This window comes from Terrapene carolina, unplaced genomic scaffold (genome assembly GCF_002925995.2).
Source record: "Terrapene carolina triunguis isolate 2854851 unplaced genomic scaffold, T_m_triunguis-2.0 Scaffold53, whole genome shotgun sequence".
NCBI classification, from domain to species: Eukaryota; Metazoa; Chordata; order Testudines; family Emydidae; genus Terrapene; species Terrapene triunguis.
Genome location: NW_020664404.1, coordinates 3,377,143 through 3,397,021, shown reverse-complemented (window position 1 = coordinate 3,397,021; position 19,879 = coordinate 3,377,143). Strand labels below are relative to the sequence as shown.

At 43.5% G+C, this 19,879-nt stretch overlaps 1 protein-coding gene across 1 annotated transcript in view; it reads right to left on the bottom strand.

The window, feature by feature from the left end:
* Positions 1–19,879, bottom strand: part of GFPT1 (glutamine--fructose-6-phosphate transaminase 1) — a 52,742-nt gene extending 32,863 nt beyond the window's left edge. Inside the window, exons 1-3 of the mRNA XM_026657725.2 lie at positions 19,775–19,879; positions 1,962–2,069; positions 1,503–1,610 (exon numbers count right to left, since the gene is read on the bottom strand). Coding sequence (XP_026513510.1) covers positions 1,503–1,610; positions 1,962–2,069; positions 19,775–19,781 — 223 coding nt within the window. The 5' untranslated portion in view covers positions 19,782–19,879. The remainder of the gene's footprint in view (positions 1–1,502; positions 1,611–1,961; positions 2,070–19,774) is intronic.

The following is a 19,879-nucleotide window of genomic DNA, read 5'->3' as shown; positions in this document are numbered from 1 at the left end:
CTGAAAAAATAATGCGTTAATTAAATTTGTGGCTGAACTCCTTTGGGGGAGAATTTTATGTCTCCTGCTCTTGTGTTTTACCCACATTCTGCCACATATTTCATGTTATAGCAGTCTTGGATGATGACCCAGCATGTTGTTCATTTTAAGAACACTTTCACTGTAGATTTCACAAAATGCAAAGAAGGTACCAATGTGAGATTTCTAAAGATAGCTACAGCACTCAACCCAAGGTTTAAGAATCTGAAGTGCCTTCCAAAATCTGAGAGGGACGAGGTGTGGAGCATGCTTTCAGAAGTCTTAATAGAGCAACACTCTGAAGCAGAAACCACAGACCCCGGACCACCAAAAAAGAAAATCAACCTTCTGCTGGTGGCATCTGACTCAGATGATGAAAATGAACATGCGTTGGTCTGCACTTCTTTGGATCGTTATTGAGCAGAACCCATCATCAGCATGGACGCATGTCCTCTGGAATGGTGGTTGAAGCATAAGGGACATATGAATATTTAGCGCATCTGGCACGTAAATATCTTGCAATGCTGGCCACAACACTGCCATGAGAATGCCTGTTCTCACTTTCAGGTGACGTAGTAAACAAGAAGCGGGCAGCATTATCTCCTGCAAATGTAAATAAACTTGTTTGTCTGAGCGATTGGCTTTAAAAGAAATAGAACTGAGTGGACTTGCAGGCTCTAAAGTTTTACATTGTTTTATTTTTGAATGCAGATTTTTTGTACATAATTCTACATTTGTAAATTCAACTTTCATGATAAAGAGATTTGACACAGTACTTGTATTAAGTGAATTAAAAAATACTACTTTATTTTTACAGTGCAAATATTTATAAAAAATAAATATAAGGTGAGTACTGTACACTTTGTATTCTGTGTTGTAATTGAAATCAAAATATTTGAAAATGTGGAAAACACCCAAAAATATTTATATAAATAGTAGTCTATTATTGTTTAATTGCGCGATTAATTTGTTTAATCGCTTGACAGCCCTAGTGTGAAGTTAAGCAAGTGCTTAAGTACTTTGCTGGATTTGGGCCTTAAACTGTACTGATCTAAAAATTTCCACTTAATTAATACAACACAGAGATTAACTCAATATAATCAGTCAAATTTGTGAATTTCAGATTGTATGATGAACAAACCCTTAAAGAATATTTAAACTCCCTTGCCCTAGAAAAAACCCTAAGATGTTTATTAATACTTTTTTAGTTACATCTTCCACTAGTAAAGACATTTTTCTCCCATGTAAAACAGCACTGTACCTTTGTGTGTATAGCGGCATATCAACACATAGCTGATGATTTTACTAGGATTCAGCTTGACAGATCAAAGACTTCCTTGTTCAGAAGTTGTGTCCCCAAACAATACTAAGGACAGAATACGTACGATACAGAATATCTCAATATACATGAGATTGAGGTTAAAGAGTACTTAACATGCAAAGAATCTCAAGATATTTTTGGAAAGGGGAAGTGTAATACATACTGTTAATCTCTTCATCCAGAGCCTTCACTTTCCCCTTCTTTTTGATTAGTTGGATTTTGCCGGCATTAGCCTCCCAGTCTTTGTCATTTCCTCCATCGATTCCCACACCTAACAGTTTCCCGCAAGAAACAACAAAAATTGTGAAGCACAGAAACTTATGTTGCACCATCTGTGTTTCATATTCAAGAAAACTGAGGGACAAACTTCAGGAACATATTATTAAAAGGCACGTTCAAATCCCTGAATGAAAGGCATTGAGAATATTTTTATGTAAATCTGCAATTACTACTCAGAAAACTTTTTACGTACTTTGGTGCAACAATGTTTTAATTTCCCGAAAACAGGAGGGCAGCGGAAAGCAAAGACTTATTTGTGACCACCTGCCTAATAAGCATACCAGTAAAATGGCAATTTACAATATAAAAAGAAAAATAATTGTTACTTTATCGAATGACCTACCTGCAGAATCATATCCTCTGTACTCCAATCTCTGAAGCCCTTTGATAAGGGTCTCCAGGATCTCCCGTCTTGTCCGGGGAACATGGTAGTTTAGGTAAGCAAAGATGCCTAGGGAAAAGAAAGGTATATTCTAAGAGTGGTCCACTTAACTTGATGACAAAGCACCAAATGACAGAATGTTGTGTTGGATTTCCACAGGCACAAAGGATAAGGTGCAAGATCTGCCATGCTGAAGTTAACCCTTGCCGTTGTACATTATAATTCTCTTGCAGGAAAGTCCCATTAAATTCTTATCCTTTCCACCCCTATTCTAAGTTCTCTAAGGGCAGGGACAGTGTTTACACTTGGGAAGCCAAAGCTAAAGCATCAGCCCCACTATTTACATGGCACTAAAACCAACTGAACAAAGTAGTCAACCAATAGAGAGAAGCTTGGTAGAGCTGGGGACTGAACTTTCACGTGAGCTGGACTTTGACTATGGAACTCACTGCCCGAAGACAGAACAACCACCAAACTATTTCCGAACTAAAGTTCAGATTCAGGAAACTGCTAAAGCAAATGCTTAATTTAAGCACCTACTTAAGCACTGTCCTGAATAGGATTTTTTTCCTGAACTGGGACCCACATGCAGAACTTACTTCTTCAACACAGCTTCCCCTCAATGAGTTCTGCACACAGACAGATAGGCAACACACCCATTGACTCATACACGCTAAAATCCTTATAAATGAATCAAGCTATTTCCCCTTTAGGCTGGGAAGGAAGAATAAAAATAGAAATAACAATTTCTCTAACACTTGGCAGGCACTCAGATACTATGGTGATGGAGGCACGTAAGTACTTCGCTCTATAATGAAAATTTAATTATTTGGATCTTTTCCAGAAAGATTCCATTTGCTACTGCGATAAAGCAGCAACACATGACATTTACTCGGATGAAGATCATTTGTACTAGAAACTATTCCTTCACCTTGCCCTACGATTTTAGCAAAGAAAAGACATCAGTGACTATAAAAGTGCGACAAGTTTGTAAATTTAAAACATACACCTATACCCCTACACAGCGTAAACTTCCAAACGTGACTAGTGATTTTGAGTTCCCAACATGACACACCTTAGAGAGTTTTTCAGAAAACGGATGCTCAATTATTGCCAAAAATTTGATTATTTTTAAGATCACTCAAAAACAGGCACTCTAAATTCACTTTAGAAAAAGTAGGCTATATTTTTAATCAATATGTCTCCATCCTCCTCATCCATACTCTGCTAAGTAGTCTCTACACATGCAAGGAGACCTCAAAGATTATAGGTCTACTTGTATACATAAGGACTATTCACATAAGTAAGCATCTGCAAGATCATGCCTTTAAATGGCTTGTGTTACTGTTATCCTCGATAATTCAAAGCCTGCTAATCGTTTTCTTTTTATGCTGAGAAGTATGAGCAGAGAATTCTAGGTTTACAGATGCACCGAATCTCATGTTACAAAGCCTTAAAATGTTTACCAGGTACCTATTTCCCTGAGGCAGATAAGCAGATATGTGGGACTTGCAGCAAGGTAGTACTGTACCCTAGACCTAGACCCTGATCACTATGGTGAGGAAAAGCTCTGTCAGCCGGGAGACAGTTGGGAGCTGCTGGAGCCTGTCACCATGGCCGGAGTCTTTCATGGGGACAGGGAAAGGCTCTGGCAGTGGGACATTACACTGCTGAAAACAACAGTGGGAGGCAGCTCTTGGGTGCATACAGAGCTGCGTAGGGTGCATCCTCAAGGGTTCAGGTGTGCAGGGCACGCTACTCCCGTAAGTCATGCCTTACAGTCTACAGTGCTATTTATACCGGGGCTAGTGGGGCCTGCAGTGTCTGTACTCGACACATCACCCTTCCTGTAGAGGTACCTTCAGTGTTCAGAGCGAGAGTGCAATTTACAACAGTCCCGTCAGTTTCACTGATTTTGCTCAGAACATTCTGAACAAGATTTTTGTAAATTCCACTCTGCTGCTGCCAGCTGTGGTGGGGTGTGGCCAGGGAACTTCCTGTAGCCACTGAGTGAGTAGGGATGACATTACAAGCAATAAGATATCTGCAGTTAAATAACTATCTCTGCTGCAGTTTGAAACATTTCATTTTAAGAATCCCTTCCTGACACTCTTCCAATCCCTTCCCTCCCATTTGGCTTAGAATTTTACTGTTGGCTAATTAGATATATTTAGTTTCTTACATTTCCAGAACTGCATTCCTCAAGTACACAACCACACCCCTCTCTGCAACTGAACAGACTGCAGAAAGTTGCCATCTCAAGACACTGAGGCTGAAGGATAGCACATTTCAACTACATTCTGGCCTCCTAAATAACTTCCAGTCTTACACTCACCAGTGCTCCTCTGATCACACTTGCTTTGGCCTAGTCTACCCCTAACACTCAGGTCAACCTAGCTACATCGATCATGGCTGTGAAAAATTTCACACTCTCAGCACCACAGTTAGGTCAGGCTAACCCCTGGTGTAGAAGCAGTTAGTTGGCAGAAGGATAAATCTTTCATCAGCCTACCTACCACCTTTCGGAGACATGGATTAATGGAGAAACCCCTTCCACTGATAAGGGAAGCATCCACACTACAGTGGCTCAGCTGCAGCGCGTTCACTGTGTGGTTGCAGCGTAAACATGGCCTTCCTTTGTTATTGCTGATCAGTACACTTGTAAAGCTGCGCAATGAAGCCTTACTTCAGTAAAATCCTAAAAAGCTGCATGTAATCCTACACCGTTTCAGATGGCTGCCGCTGAGAAAGCGCTAGTGTGCAGAGGCACAGATATTAAATGCTTTCTATTTCTCTTCCCAAGCTAGCGAGAGAGATTCTGAAGACCAAAGGGTACAGAAGAGAAAAGAAATTTGCAGAATGTAGGGATCAGATAATTCTAACTCTTTTGACTTCCAAATCTCTCCAGGTCAAAAAGCTAGCCCAAATCAGTAGAAATTTAAAATTACTATGTAATGGCTGTTTAGTTTCCATTCATACGCAAAACGAGTTGGTGGTCTCATGGTCTTTGTCCGGTTTCTAGTGGACAGGTATCTACCCCACAGAATCACAACTGCTATAGCACTTTTAACAAGATGCCAAAGACTGAATGAGCATCAAGACCAAACTATCCTCCGTCACCTAGAGATGGTTCATCTGGAATAGGCTTGAGACACACCACTGCCTATTTTCTATTTGTTCTGTAGCTAAAAGGAAACTTTCACCTGTAAAAGCTGTCGATCTGGCACTTGTCTTGAGCTCTAAAAATGTACTAATGTTTTAAAAACAACGAACAGCTCACTCATGAGGTTAGCAGAGAAGAAATTTGGATCCAAGGCTAAAAATGTCACAAGAGGCAGAGAAAAAATATAGCTCTCAACATCAGAAATGTCGAATTCACGAATCATAATGGTCAGTTACCGACAATACAGTCATTAGGACTAATAATACAGTATACGTCAAGAAATTGAAGAGATGTTCCAAAAGGAAGAGGATACAAAGACGGAGAGATTCAGTTCCGGTTGGCTTCAGCCGTTATCTTGATGGATGAACTCATCCCACTTGGGAGGATAATGGAGACCTTCATAGTAAACCAAAATTTCTAAAACTAACCAATGATCAAGGCAGAGGAAAAGTAGGAGAAAAAGGTTTCAAAACCCTTCTGAGAGAGAGGAAGGCAGAATGATAATGCAATACAAATAAAAAGGCAGCACAGACTGTCTAATCACTTTAAAAATATGATATACTAGGTAAAAGTGATTAAAGAATAAATTTCCTTACCTATGTTACTAGCAAAACTAGTAGTTAAAAAAGTAAACATTTGAAAAATCCTTTCACCATTTATGCTGTTTGTCCATGCTGAGTGATGTATTAACAATTAAAAAAAATAGACTCTTCAATTTCACTTTTGTTTGGAATAAGTTTCTAGTCTTTCACTTTCTGGTTTCCATGCACTAACACAGTGAACCTTTGGTTTCACAGCACTGCAAGGGAAGACATCAATCCAAATGTAAAAAATAATTTCATTTGAGATTAGTTTCTTGTAATATTTTAAAGGGTGTTTCTGGCAATATTTAGGTTCTGTGATTGATTAAAAAAGAATCAGAATGGAATTCTATGTTTGTTATGTTTCTCTATCAAATTTCCTCCATTTGCAACTGAAAGATTTTATTTTCCCTAACTACCAGTAATAAAGGTTCTGCAGATCAAATTACGACACCCCCCCTGCCCCCGCTGTATTTGTGCAACCTCATTGTCTTCAGATCACACTTTCAGTTATACCTGCGCAAGCCCAGGTAAAGGAATGCTGTTATGTTGGTATAACTAAAAATACACTTTGAAGACAATGAGGCTGTACAGCCATATCTGAAAGAATAATCTGGCCTGCAGAACCTTTGTTTCTGGTGATAATGAATGAGATGAAGACAAGCCATTTCTCTCTCTGAGCCCAGGGTAAGGTCAGCTAGGGAAAAGAACATCTTTTTATTTGTAAACTGAGCAAAGAGATCATTTCAATGAGCACCAAAATGCTGCCACTTCTATCATACAGCACCTCTAGTGTAGGCTATAAAAAACATTTTTTTTCCTAAGTACCAGAAGCATGCCACTTTCACAAAAGCAAAGACACAGTAGTGACTTTCCCACTCGCTGATGGTCAGTTCCCCCACCCCCATTCAAGTAGATAAAAAGATAACAGCGAATTAGCTCTTTGCAGCTGTTGGGAGTGTTATGGGTGGAGCTGGTCAGAAAGGAGTGTATTCTTTTGTCAAAAAATGCTAATTTTGTTGAAATCTAAGCATTCCCAGGGACATGTCGATTTCCAAGCAATTCTCAGGGAAACCAGACAGGTTCCACCCTGCCTGTCTGGTTTCCTACTGGCTCTACCCTGGTGCCCTGTTGGGGAGTCAAGCGCCCGCAAGCCTTGAAACTCTTAACTTTTGGGGCTACCAGTGTCCCTGGGAACCTGCAAGGCAAACTGCACTGATTCATACATTCCAATGGCTAGAGGGAACCATTGTGACCATGCAAGTCACAGGGTAGAGAGCTCCCCCAAAATCATTCTTAGGGCATACATATCTTTTTAAAAAAATCCAATCTTCATTTAAAAATGGTCAACGATGGAGAATCCATCAGCCTTGGCAAATTGTTCTAATTACTCTGAGTTAAAAACATACACCTTATTTCCTGTCTGAAATTATCTAGCTTCAACTTCTAGCCATTGGATCTTGTTAGACCTTTCTCTGCTAGACTGAAGAGTCCATTATCAAATATTTGTTCCCCAGGTAGACACGTACAAATTGTAATCAAGTCACCCCTTAACCTTCTCCTTGTGTTAAGATAAATACAAGGAGTTCCTTGAGTCTATCACTATGAAGGCAGGTTTTCTAATCCTTTAATCATTCTCGTGGCTCTTTTCTGAACCCTCTCCAATTTAAGAACATAAGAACGGCTGTACTGGGTCAGACCAAAGGTCCACCTAGCCCAGTATCCTGTTTTCCGACAGTGGCCAATAGCAGGTGCCCCAGAGGGAATGAACAGAACAGGTCATCATCAAGTGATCCATGCCCTGTTGCCCATTCCCAGCTTCTGGCAAATAGAGGCTAGGGACACCATCCCTGTCCATCCTGACTTACAACCATTGATGGACCTATCCTCCATGAATTTATTTAGTGCTTTTTTGAACCATTATAGTCTTGGCCTTCACAACATCCTCTGGCCAAGAGTTCCACAGGTTGATTGTGCGTTGTGTGAAGAAATACTTCCTTTTGTTTGTTTTAAACCTGCTGCCTATTAGGCCTTGGCTACACTTGCAGCTGTACAGCACTGTGAGGTAAACCTGTCTTCGTACAGCTGAGTGGGGAAAAGCACTGCAGTCTGTCCACACTGAAAGCTGCCAGTGCAGTGGCGTGGCCACACTTGCAACATTTGCAGCTGTGTTGGGAGCGGTGCATTATGGGCAGCTATCCCAGCATTCATGTGGCTGCAAAGTGCTTTTCAAAACGGGGTGGGGTGGAGTGTGACAGGGAGTGTGGGGGGAGAGAGAGTGCTTTTTGGAGCCTGTCAGCACTCTATTTTGCAAGTTCCGAACTACCGGCCTCCTGCTCATTCATTCACTCACTCAAAGCAAACAGCAAAATGTTTGCTTTTTCTCTTTGAAACCGGCACTTCTGCATTCCTGCAGCTGGTCACAGTAATGGAGAGGATTGGCTACTTGACAAGGTGATTAGTACAGCCCTACAAGCGTTTACACTCACACCCCTGGGTCATAGCCACTCCGCTGTATCTCTTATTCCTCTCCGAGATGTGAAGTACCTGCAGTGCTGCAGCCACGGAGATACAGCGCTGTAAGTGCCCTGCCAGTGTGGACGGGGAGTGAGTTACAGCACTGGGGGAGGCTTTACAGCGCTGTAACTCGCAAGAGTAGCCAAGACCTAAATTTCATTTGGTGATCCCTAGTTCTTGTGTTATGAGAAGGAGTAAATAACACTTCCTTATCTACTTTCTCCACACCAGTCATGATTTTATAGACCTCTATCATATCCCTCCTTAGTCATCTCTTTTCCAAGCTGAAAAAAATCCCAGCTTTATTAATCTCACCTCATATGGAAGCTGTTCCATACCCCTAATCGTTTTTGTTGCCCTTTTATGAATCTTTTCCAATTCCAATATAACTTTTTTGAGATGGGGCGACCATATCTGCACGCAGTATTCAGGGTGTGGGTGTAGCATGGATTTATATAGAGGCAATATATTTTCTGTCTTATCTATCCCTTTCCTAATGATTCCCAATATTCTGTTCACTTTTTTGACTGCTGCTGCACATTGAGTGGATGTTTTCAGAGAACTCTTCACAATGACTCCAAGATTTCTTTCTTGAGTGGTAACAGCTAATTTAGACCCCATCATTTTATATGTATAGTTGGGATTATGTTTTCCAATGTGTATTACTCTCCATTCTGAAAACTGATCATTTAGTCCTACACTTTGTTTCCTATCTTTTAACCAGTTACCGATCCATGAGAGGACCTTCCCTCTTAGTCCATGACAGCTTAAGAGCCTTTGATGAGGGACTTTGTCAAAGGCTTTTATCAACATCTTTCTTGAACTGTAGGCACCAGAACTGGACATGGTATTCCAGCAGTGGTCACATCAGTGCCAAATAAAGAGGTAAAATAACCTCTCTACTCTGACTCGAGATTCCCGTTTATGCATCCCAGGATCACATTAGCTATTTTTGCCAGAGCGTGGCACTGGGCGCTCATGCCCAGCTGATAATCCATCCTCTCTCAAAATAAAACGTTTTCATAGACAGGGCTCCCAGGACTACCATGGTCCTGGCTCCTTGCCAGAAACCCTGGGAGCTCTGAGCAGCCTGCAGGGGCATGCAGAAACTTTGCAAAAAAGACAAAAGAGTGTTGTCCCCCCCCCCTTTTTTTTTTTGGAAGTCCCGTACCTCTGGAAATGTCAAAGTTTGGGTTTTTTGCTCCATTTAGGGAAGAAAAATATTTGAAGTTTCAGAATTTCCTGAGGAACAGGAATTCCAGTTCCCAGTTACCAAGCAGCAGCCGTGTCATTGAGCTGGAGGTGTGGCTGATACGTAAAAATGCCACTGTGCCCACACCCTTATTAACAGGCTCTGGAGTGAATCAGAAAGAGTGAAGACTACACTGAAACAGGAGAAAGTCCTTGTTACTGACTGATAAGCACATATTCTAACCTAACACCACTGACAACACTAGGTGAAATAAATGTCATGGCGAACAAGTTAGTTCTGTAAGTTCCTGAAGAGTGTTTTTTATATATTCATAAAAGTCGCATTAAAAAAAAAAGTACCAAAGGCCCTAACTTGTGCTAATTTAAGTCATAGGAGATTTGAGAGGCTCAGGAGATAGAATCAGATCCCTCTGCAATTGATTATGGGCATAATACTGAGACCATCCAGATTAAAAAGGTAATTTATGTGTTTAAAACATGTTAGCACAACTCAGTTTTAAATAGAACTTTGCATCTAGTGTAGACAGCGCAAGGTGCATTTAAAAACACATTAGCAGCATCCCAGCTCTTTGGTCTCACCATCTCTGTCTTACCAAGATTGGTCTTGTTCCAACCAGCACCTCATTCCAATGCTCCAGTGCCAGTCATCTTTATCCAAGGCACACAGCGGAAAAACATGGATCAGTTCAAGTCTTTGGGCAGCACCATCTCTAGTGACAGTCTCTTTGATAAGGAAATTGCCTCCAGAACCAGTAAAGCCAGCCAGGCCCTTGGCCGACATCAAACAAAAGTCCTTAACCAACACAACATTTGTCCCTCCACCAAACTGAAGATCTACAGTGCAGTGGTCCTAACATCTCTCCTGTATGGATCTGAGACAAGAACTTTTTATTGACCGCACATTAAACAGCTTGAGAAATTTCACATGCACTCCCTCTGCTCAATAATGAGCATTCGCTGGCAGGACAGAGTAACCAATGTTAAGGTCCTTGAGAGAGCAAAAACAACCAGCCTTGAAGAAATGTTATTGAGAGCACAATTTAGGTGGACGGGACATGTCATCAGAATGGAAAAACCGTGTCTCCCAAAACAGATCCTGTATGGGGAGCTGAGTCAGGGCAAAAGAAAGAAGGGTCGTCCATATAAGTGCTTCAAAGTTAACCTGGAGAGCAGTCTCCAGTGGGCTGGCATCAGTCTCAAAGAACCCAAGCAAATGGCTCAGAACAGGACTCACTGGTGGCCTCTAACAAGATCAGCCTGCGACAAGTTCAAGTGGGATCGACGAAATCGTCTCCAGGCTGCACGTGAAAGGTGCCACAGATCAGCATCGTCAAACATCATGGATATGGACTTCCCATGCCTTCTGTGAAGCCAACTCTGTGCATCAGGCTTTGGACTTCAGAGTCATATGCGTAGCCATAGATGAGAATGGTGACAATATAATCATCATCATTAGCAATGGATTACCAACAACACAGCAGGTGGTATATCTTTTTAAACACACCTTGTCCGGTCTGTGCTAGGTACAAAGTCCTATTTAAAATTCTATCAGTTGAAACATGCTTAACAATAGGATTTGAAACACAACCTATTCTCCCAGTGTAGGCAAGAGGTGCTGCCAACTATCAGCTCCCACTCAACTCATCGGATGCTCAGCCCTATCTTAGGGCTTGTCTACACTGGCAATTAACAGCGCTGCAACTTTCTCGCTCGGGGTGTGAAAAAACACTCCCCTGAGTGCAGCAAGTTTTAGCGCCGTAAAGCAACAGTGTAAACAGTGCCCCAGCGCTGAGAGAGCTTTTTCCCAGCACTCTGCCGTGACCACACAAGGCACCTTAAAGTGCTGCCACGGTAGCACTTTAGCGTTGCCAGTGTAGACTAGCCCTAAGTATGCGTTTCTAGTACTCCTGTACTGAAACACAGAAAGGTGTTACTCAAGCATTCTTTGTGGCAATCACCTAACTATACACTGCAACACTTTTGACAGTTTTGAGTAGACAAGCATCTTTGTGGGTGCACACTGTAGCTGTTGGCATTATTAATGGCAAGGCTGTGTTGGCAAGGGTGTCATACAAACAAACAGACTTCTTTTGAGATCATTAGCTCACTCTGATAGGACAAACTACGGTGCAACAAGGAAACAAGAATGAAACATCACAAGGGAGTTAATCATTGCATTCAATTAAGAATGACAAATTATGTTCCCTGAAACCAAGCTCTTTTCCTCCTCTTATTCATATTCAAAAAGAACACTGCCAAGAATACTGGGATAAAAAAAAAAAAACATCCAACTTCACAGCATTCCTTAAGATAGCATCTTCCAGGAATTTTCCAACAGATCCTTGCAGGCACATTAAAAATGCATCTACATGATTTCCTGAGATGATCACTAGCACTAACAAGTATGTGACTTCAGCATCATAAAGCAATAAAAAACAATTATGCCTGATTAATTTATGCATCTTTTCTCCCCAGGCAATTAGCAGGATAGTACTGCAATTTTCAACCAAAAAAATATTAGGAGAGGGAAAAATCTCTGGCTAGGATTACTATCAAGGTAGATCATTTCAGGGTCTAGAAATTTTGATACTGTTCCTTTAGAAATCTAGTCTAATAAACTGAATCCACATTTGTTCTGAAATAAACACAAGCACTAATTTGACTTAAGGGAAGTTGGAACAAATTATTTACTGCAGAGCTGTTACCAGAGAAGTCCTGTCTCCTACTACTGACTAGCAGTTAGAGCAGGGGTGGGGAAATTGCACGCAGCGGAGGGCCATGAATGTAGGGCTGGGGCAGGGGTGCGGGAGGGAGTGTGGAGTATGGAAGGGGGTGCGGTGTGCAGGAAGGGGCTCAGGGCAAGGGGTTGGGGCACAGGAGGGGTGTAGGGTGTACAAGGGGGCTCAAGGCAGGGGGTTGGGGTACAGGAGGGGTGCGGCAGGGGGCTCAAGGCAGGGAGTTAGGGGGCTCAGGGCAGGGGTGCGGGGTGCAGGAGGGGTTCGGGCTCTGGCCCGGCGTCATGCAGCAGGGCTACAACAGGCTCCCTGCCTGCCTGCCCTGGCCCTGCTCCGGGCACCATGTCCCTGCGGCCCCCGGGGGCTCCATGTGCTGCCCTCCCTCAAAGCTCCCATTGGCCGCAGTTCCCCGTTCCCGGCCAATGGGAGCTGCGGGGGGTGCTGCCTGCAGGTGAGGGCAGCGCACGGCGCCCCCTCCCCCCCCCTGCTCCTCCAGGGGCCGCAGGGACGTGGTGCCGTCTGCTTCCGGGAGCAGCACGGGACCCGTGGTAATCCCGCGGGCTGGATCCAAAAGCCCTGATGGACCAGATCTGGCCTGTGGGCCGTAGTTTGCCCACCCCTGAATTAGAGTTCTATGTCTTGCTTAGCACTGTGTGACCTTGAGCGAGTCACTTGATTTCTCTGTGATGGGTAAACTGAGTCTATAAAACAGCTGCTGTAAACCTTAATGTGTTGAGATCCTACAGAAGCATTATTTATTTCTAATAGCAGCAGCCACATGCTAAGCACTTGAACAAACACAAAAAGAAACGTCCCTGCCTCAGACAGCTCACAATGCAAACCATTATTGCTACTGCAAGTAATCACAGTATTAGAGACTGTCTACACAAGGAGTTATTCAGGAACAGGACTTAACCCACTTGGGTTAAGCTAAACAGGAACAAGGTACTCTTGTTCTACAATAAGAGTGTCCACACATAGAGACTTAATGTGTACACAAGCTCTAAGGCAATGTTAATTAACTGTATATTTGTACCATGCTATAAGGTTGCCTTATATTTTTAGAGTAATTCCCACAGACTATCCTATCAATTCATCCGTGCACTAACACTAAAGGACTCCTTTGTCCTAATGGTAATGATTAAGGTCTTGATCTTGGAACGAAATCTGTCTGTGCGGAATTTGTTGCAAGAGCTGGTTCTAAATAAGATCAATCAATTAAACACCTGGTTAAATAAAAACACCTTACAAGCTGGGAGAGGGGAGGGAAGCAAGGACTTCTCTACAAATGAAACTGATGGAGAAACCAAATGCCAAAACATGTTCTAATATTAACCACAAAACCTAGGCACCAAAAGAAAGTAGTACATAAGGTAGGTACAACTTAATCCTACCTCAGCACAGGGAGATGAACTTGATGGCTTCTTGAGGTCCCTTCCAGCCCTACACTTCTATGCTTCTTTAACCAATGCTCAATTCTGTGAGGTGCCAATCTCCCTGAATTTCAATTTACTCCACTGGGAATAGAGGGTGCTCAACATCCTGCAGGATTGGATCCCTGTCATTTACCTGCTGGTTGCTAAATTCAACTGGAAAACTCTGTGAACCACTGAGTCCCGAGAAGATGCTAAGTCTGTGTAGTGATAGTCAACTGATGGGCAGAAATGAGCAGATGATTTATTATTATGGCTGCAGCCTACAGATGCTATAAAAGTAAGCTAACTAGCCTATCAGCTTTTCAAGGTAACTAAGAAAAAGGGCAGGAAAAACATCCATTTTGTGGAGGAACAATACTTGTTTCTTTACTGCTCAAATACAAGTAAGTGTCCTTATATATGAAAGACAAAATTTTTCCAAATTGAAGGAATTATTGTTCCATCAAATCTAGCATCCCACCTCAAGTAGTTGCCATTCGCTGATGCCTCAGAGAAAAGCATATAACTAGTTGTGCAATGGTGTTAATGGGATGAAAAAAACCCTCCTCCCTGACTCTTGCAGCCATCAGTCAGGTTACATCCTGAATAACTACAAATAATATTAGACCTAAAATTATTCAGCCTTTAAAAAAAAAATCCAGCTGTAGTATCTGACTGGTTTGATTATTTACAGACTATTAGGCCTGATCACCTTGCAAAACCTGTTTTCAAACTATTTCTGAGGTCAGTCTGAACTGGTTAAGTGCATCCCCACACCAGACTCACTTCATCCATCCAGATTACAGCCAGTAATCTGATTTGCCCTGCAAATACTGCATTATAGAAGCCTTGTATAACCAAACCTTACCAGCCCAACCACCAAACCAACACATCTGCCCCTTGCCATGGTGATTGTGATGGACAATAATATTTTATTCTTAACTAAAAACAAAAATCTTACTGCCCCAGGCAAGAGGGGAATAGCATTACAAAGGCTGGATCATTTGCTATGGGTGCAACCAAACAGGTTTAGCCTTCCTCATACAGTACTTGCCTTAAGGTATTTGAACTTTAAGTCATCAGTGCATTGAGATTTCAGGACCACTATTGCCAAGAGAGCAGAGCTAATAGGGTGAATGTAAAGTTAACAGCAACTGTTATGCTCTATTTAGGTTCTTATTCACATTGTCCTAATATAAAAATGCCTTCTAAACCATTTAGTGAATTAAACTAGTTTAAGAAGTCACAGACGAGATATTAAAGTAGATAAATGTACAACCTGTAAGAATTGAGAACTTTTAGCTAGCCATAATTTTTACAATAAATCAGTGGCCCTGTAGAACTTTACAGATGTTGCTATGTTGAATAACATGACCACTCCAAACTAGAGCTGGCTGAAACACAGGATGTCAATTTCACTCAGGAGCTACCCATGTTCCCAGGGTTTATGGCTCAGAGGCAGCAGCTCCACAAAGACTATCCTGAGGCCTCAGTCTCCCAGGCCAGCTAGCTATTCAGGCTAGCCAACTCGCAAGCTGGTAGCCTGGGGAGAAAGCTGGCTCAAGGGTCTGGAAACCCTGGGGTCCCTGGCCCAGGGCTGTTACCAGATCCACAGACACTGGAAACCTGTCCCAGGACCTTCAGGTTCCCAGCACTGTGTCAGTAAGCTTGAAAGCTCTGAGCCCTCTCCCCAAAGATTTCCAGGCTGCAGGACTGGATGCTAGACACAAAGAGCCCTGGCTAGAGCCAGGGTTCCCAGTGCTTTCAAGTTTCTTGCTAACGAGCTGGGAATCTAAAAGTCCTGAGAGCCCCAGCTCAAGCTGGGTCTCCCAGAGCTTCCCAGACACCAGAAATTTCCAATTCAATGACATTTCCAACCAGCTCTACTCAGAACTGCATGGTGACAGCAGGAATAGAACTCAGGCCCTCCTGCTCCAAAAGCAAAGGCCCCTGCCACTTGACCTACAGGAGAAGCTGACGGCTGTTGTTAGTACAGGACCAAGAACATGCAACTAAATAGTTCAGATTCCATCCAACAGAGGAGAATTGTCCACAAAAGCACACCAATTCAACATACAGAGGTTTCAAGTAATTTAGCACCCCACCCCTTCCACACACAAAACCTTAATTTTCTACCTTTATGCATTCCCTGCAGCCAAATGCTCCCTCGTCTTTAATTCTGGCTCTGATGATAATCTACAACACAACTGTTTCTTTTGGAATTCAACATAGTTTTCTCACAGAGGGCCAATTTGTTAGATTGCCTCCGATCTTTGCTTCAATGTTTGCAGAGAGGGAGGGAGAAGATCCTACTATGCTTATATTTCTACTTTACATCATAACCCAAACACAACTACACAAACACAACTACATTAATGCTTCTTCTGTACTCTGTTTTCATTTCTTCTGACAGGAAGTCTCTCTGCTTCACCATGAACAAGATGCAAAGCCAAAGCTCTGACACCTTTCATATTACTGAAAAAGACATTCCAACATCCAGGAACAGTTTTGCTTGTACTGAAACAGGAGGGAAATATTTGTGCAGGTATCCAGATCCAAAGGGCACACACTAAACACTGACCCACAGAATTTTCAGGGTCACCACAATTTTAAAAAAAATAAATAGCAGAATACTGCACATCTCAAAGGCTGGATTTCCCAGGGGAGAGACTCCCACTGCACCAAAACTAGCACCATACTTGCAGCAAACCATTTATAGTAATAATTTTCTATTCTTAGCATTGTCCCACTTTCCACTTCGAGACAAAATTAGCATAATGTAAGATGGAACACACATTACTGACTGCAGCCCTTCATACCCCTTATACTCCCTCTAAGCTATGTAGTAACCTTTGTGATAACAATTGATTAAAAATTCAAAATCCTCTATTCCCAAGCAGGATGAAGAAATTGTGAAGGCGTGCAAAGCAGATATAAAATATATAAAAATTAATTTAGTTCAATAACAGGATTTAAAAATAAAGATGTAGAAAAACTAAAAGGTGGAAACCAGAAAGCAAAAAATACAGCATGAATCTCCAGAGAGACGCAACTGTGAAACTAATGTGACAAAAGAAAAATTGGAACAGAGGGACTTTTTTCTACTCCACTGTCCAAACTATGGGGGCCAGGACAAGAAAGATGTTCCCAAATATCATCTCATCGATAAGGGAAATCTGACTATAGATGGGATTTTGGAAAGTGTCTAAGTGCCTTAAGAGCACAAGCCCCCTTGACTTCTTATTATGTATTATTTGTATTACCATAGCTAGAGCCCTCCGCGGATATAAATCGGTATCTGCGGAACTGCAGGGCTCTCCCGGGAACCGCAGCGGCGAAAGGAGAAGAATGTGGGGCCGCCGCTTCATGGAGCCAGCACCCCGCGCCAGCAGCTCCTCCGGCAAGGCTGTACCTGTCCCCGTCCCCAGCCCTTCCACGCAGCTGTCTGCGTTTCCTGTCTGGAGTCGGTACAGCCGCGCTGGAGGAGCTGCCAGTGTGGGGCACAGGCTCCTGGGAGCAGCGGCCCCACGTTCTGCTCCTTTCACCGCTGCGGTTCCCGGGAGAGCCCTGCAGTTCCGCAGATACTGATTTATATCCGCGGATATAAATTTGTATCTGCGCAGGGCTCTAATTATAGCACCTAGAAGCCATCGGTTTAGACAGCCCAAGACCATATTGTACTAGGCACTATAGGAACATAGATCAAAAAGACAATCCATGCCCCCAAGGAACTTACAATCAAAGTATAAGACAAGAGACAACAGATTGATACAAACGGCTGGGGGAACAAAAGTAAACAATGAGAACACTGATCATCCTAGAGGGCAGTAATATCAGCACACCAGCTTCCTAACGGTTCTCAGATGTTTTGTAGGCAGCATGGGCAAGGAGAGTTTCGAGGAGGTACTGTACTGCACTCTAAGCCCAGGCTCTGACTCAAGCCCTGTTCTGTCCACACACAAATGAGTCTGACTTGGGTCAGGACACATTCAGGACCAGGGTCCTAGGATCCTGCTAGGTGAGGTCAGAGCCCGAGCCATTCAAGCCCTGTCGTTTTGCGGTGTGGACGCAGCCCAAGATGCAGCCCCTAATCAGAAGCTCTGCTGGACACGTTAGCACGGCTGAGAGACCCAGGTCCAGCAACTGTAAACACAGGGTTACAATGCGGTGTGAACACTCAAGTGTGGACTCGGAAGCACCGAGTCCAGAAGCCTGGTCCCACAGACCTGGATTTACAATGCAGTGCAGAAACATCCTAAATCTTGTCTACACACCAGAGCTGCACAGGTTAAAAAACTGGTTTAGTTGAGCTGGTGCAAACCCCTGTGTGGCAAACCTACTCCAGAGAGTCCACCCATGGGTTTGCACCAGTTTAAAAATCACACTTTTAGCTAAATCTGTGCAACTGTGTGTTTAGACCAGGCCTTAGGTGCTTTTGAAAACCTTAGTTCCACTGACTTTCACTGTGCTTCTAGCTTTTGAAAATCCCACCTTACACCCCTAGACGAGACAGAGGACAAAAGTAGCATCACCCTTCGTACAACCTGCCGCTGAGTCAGATATCGACAAAATCAACAAACGGTCACAGGGTGTAGTCCTCTTGTGCACATGCGTGTTCCGAAACTACTGTTAGATACTTACGGTCTCGGCCTTTTTATACTTCGGGAAAGCATTGTATAGCATTTCATGCCAACTAAGTCATTTAAAGACAGAGATGGTAAAATAATTTCTGATCTGGGAGGAAACTGTTGTACATGTATTTATGGTCATCTCTAAAATAATGGACATGTCTCCCAATCTTTAAATAAGCGAGGAACATTCAGTCAATGCATAATTCATCAACTTCATTTTTATACTGAAATTAGCGGCACACACTCCAACTAGGGAATGATTATTTTAATTGTGAGTGTAAAAATTTGCCTGTATCATCTGCCTATTAGCTCTATTTCACTTCAACAGACTTGCAAGGACATCTCTTTCCAGCAAGGATCAACTGGAAATTTCCTATACCTCTCAGACACAAAGAACTGCCATGCAAAGAACCCCATCTCGGCTGCAAGGAAATTGGGATGCATGAATGACAAGCTAAACACACACTTTCTAATCTAGTTGCCAACACTGACTCCTCCCACTACCCCATGCTTTACCACAAAGGAGCATATAAAGGAAACATACATATACCCTGAAGCAGGAGACTTGCACATGAACATTAAGGGGCCAGATTTTAAAAAGTTACTGTGTGAGGGAAACATATTCATTTAAAGATCATGTATATCTGCCCTGCCCCCAAGAGTCCCCAACTATCATCATCCACCAACTTCCTAATAAGTCTCATATTCTCAAACATGCACAGTTTCATCCTATACTAATCATTTCTGGGCTCCCCCATATTTACTCCTTAAAAACTCTATATCCTCCTTCATCCTCCTTATCACTAAGGCCTGCCCACAGTACTTTCCCCATATCATTCATCCCCTGCTCTCTATGTTTCCCCCAATATTTCCACCTAGTCTCCCCAGATCCCTACCCCCCACTCCCCCACCCCTAGTCATTTCCCCCTAAATCCCTACCCTTGCTCTCCCTTAATTTGCCCTAGATTCCCCCCCACCCCCAATATATCCCCCATGTCCGAGTTCCCCCAAACCCTGCACCCCAGCTCCCCATGTCCTCCACCCACTGCTCCCCAAAATATCTGCCATGTCCGCCAGATTACCCACCCCTTTGCTCCCCTAACATATCCCCCAAATCCCACCCCTTACCCCCCCCCCTCCCCCCCCCCACCCCCTGTATATCCCCACCCCCCACATATCCCTCCACACACCCGTATATCCCCCTTACCCCTCCACACCCCTGTATATTCCCCAGACCCCCCTTAACCCTCCACACTCCCATATATCCCCCACCCCCATATATCCCCCAGACCTCCCTTACCTCTCCACACCCCGTGTATATCCCCAAACCCCCATTACCCACCCCGTATATCCCCCAGACCCCCTGTATATTCCCAGACCCCCTTACCTCGTGTATATCCCCCAGACGCACCTTACCCTTCCACACCCCCGTTACCCCCCCCCCCGCATACACCGTATATATCCCACACCCCTTGCCCCCGTACAGCCCCCACTTTCCGCTCCCCTCGCGGGGTCCCTACCGCACATGGTGCCTGCGCCCGGGGACAGCCCAGCTCTGCTCTGCGGGCCGGCGGGGGCCGCTCTTCCTGGCGGGGCAGCGGCCGGGGGCGGAGCAGGCCCGGGCC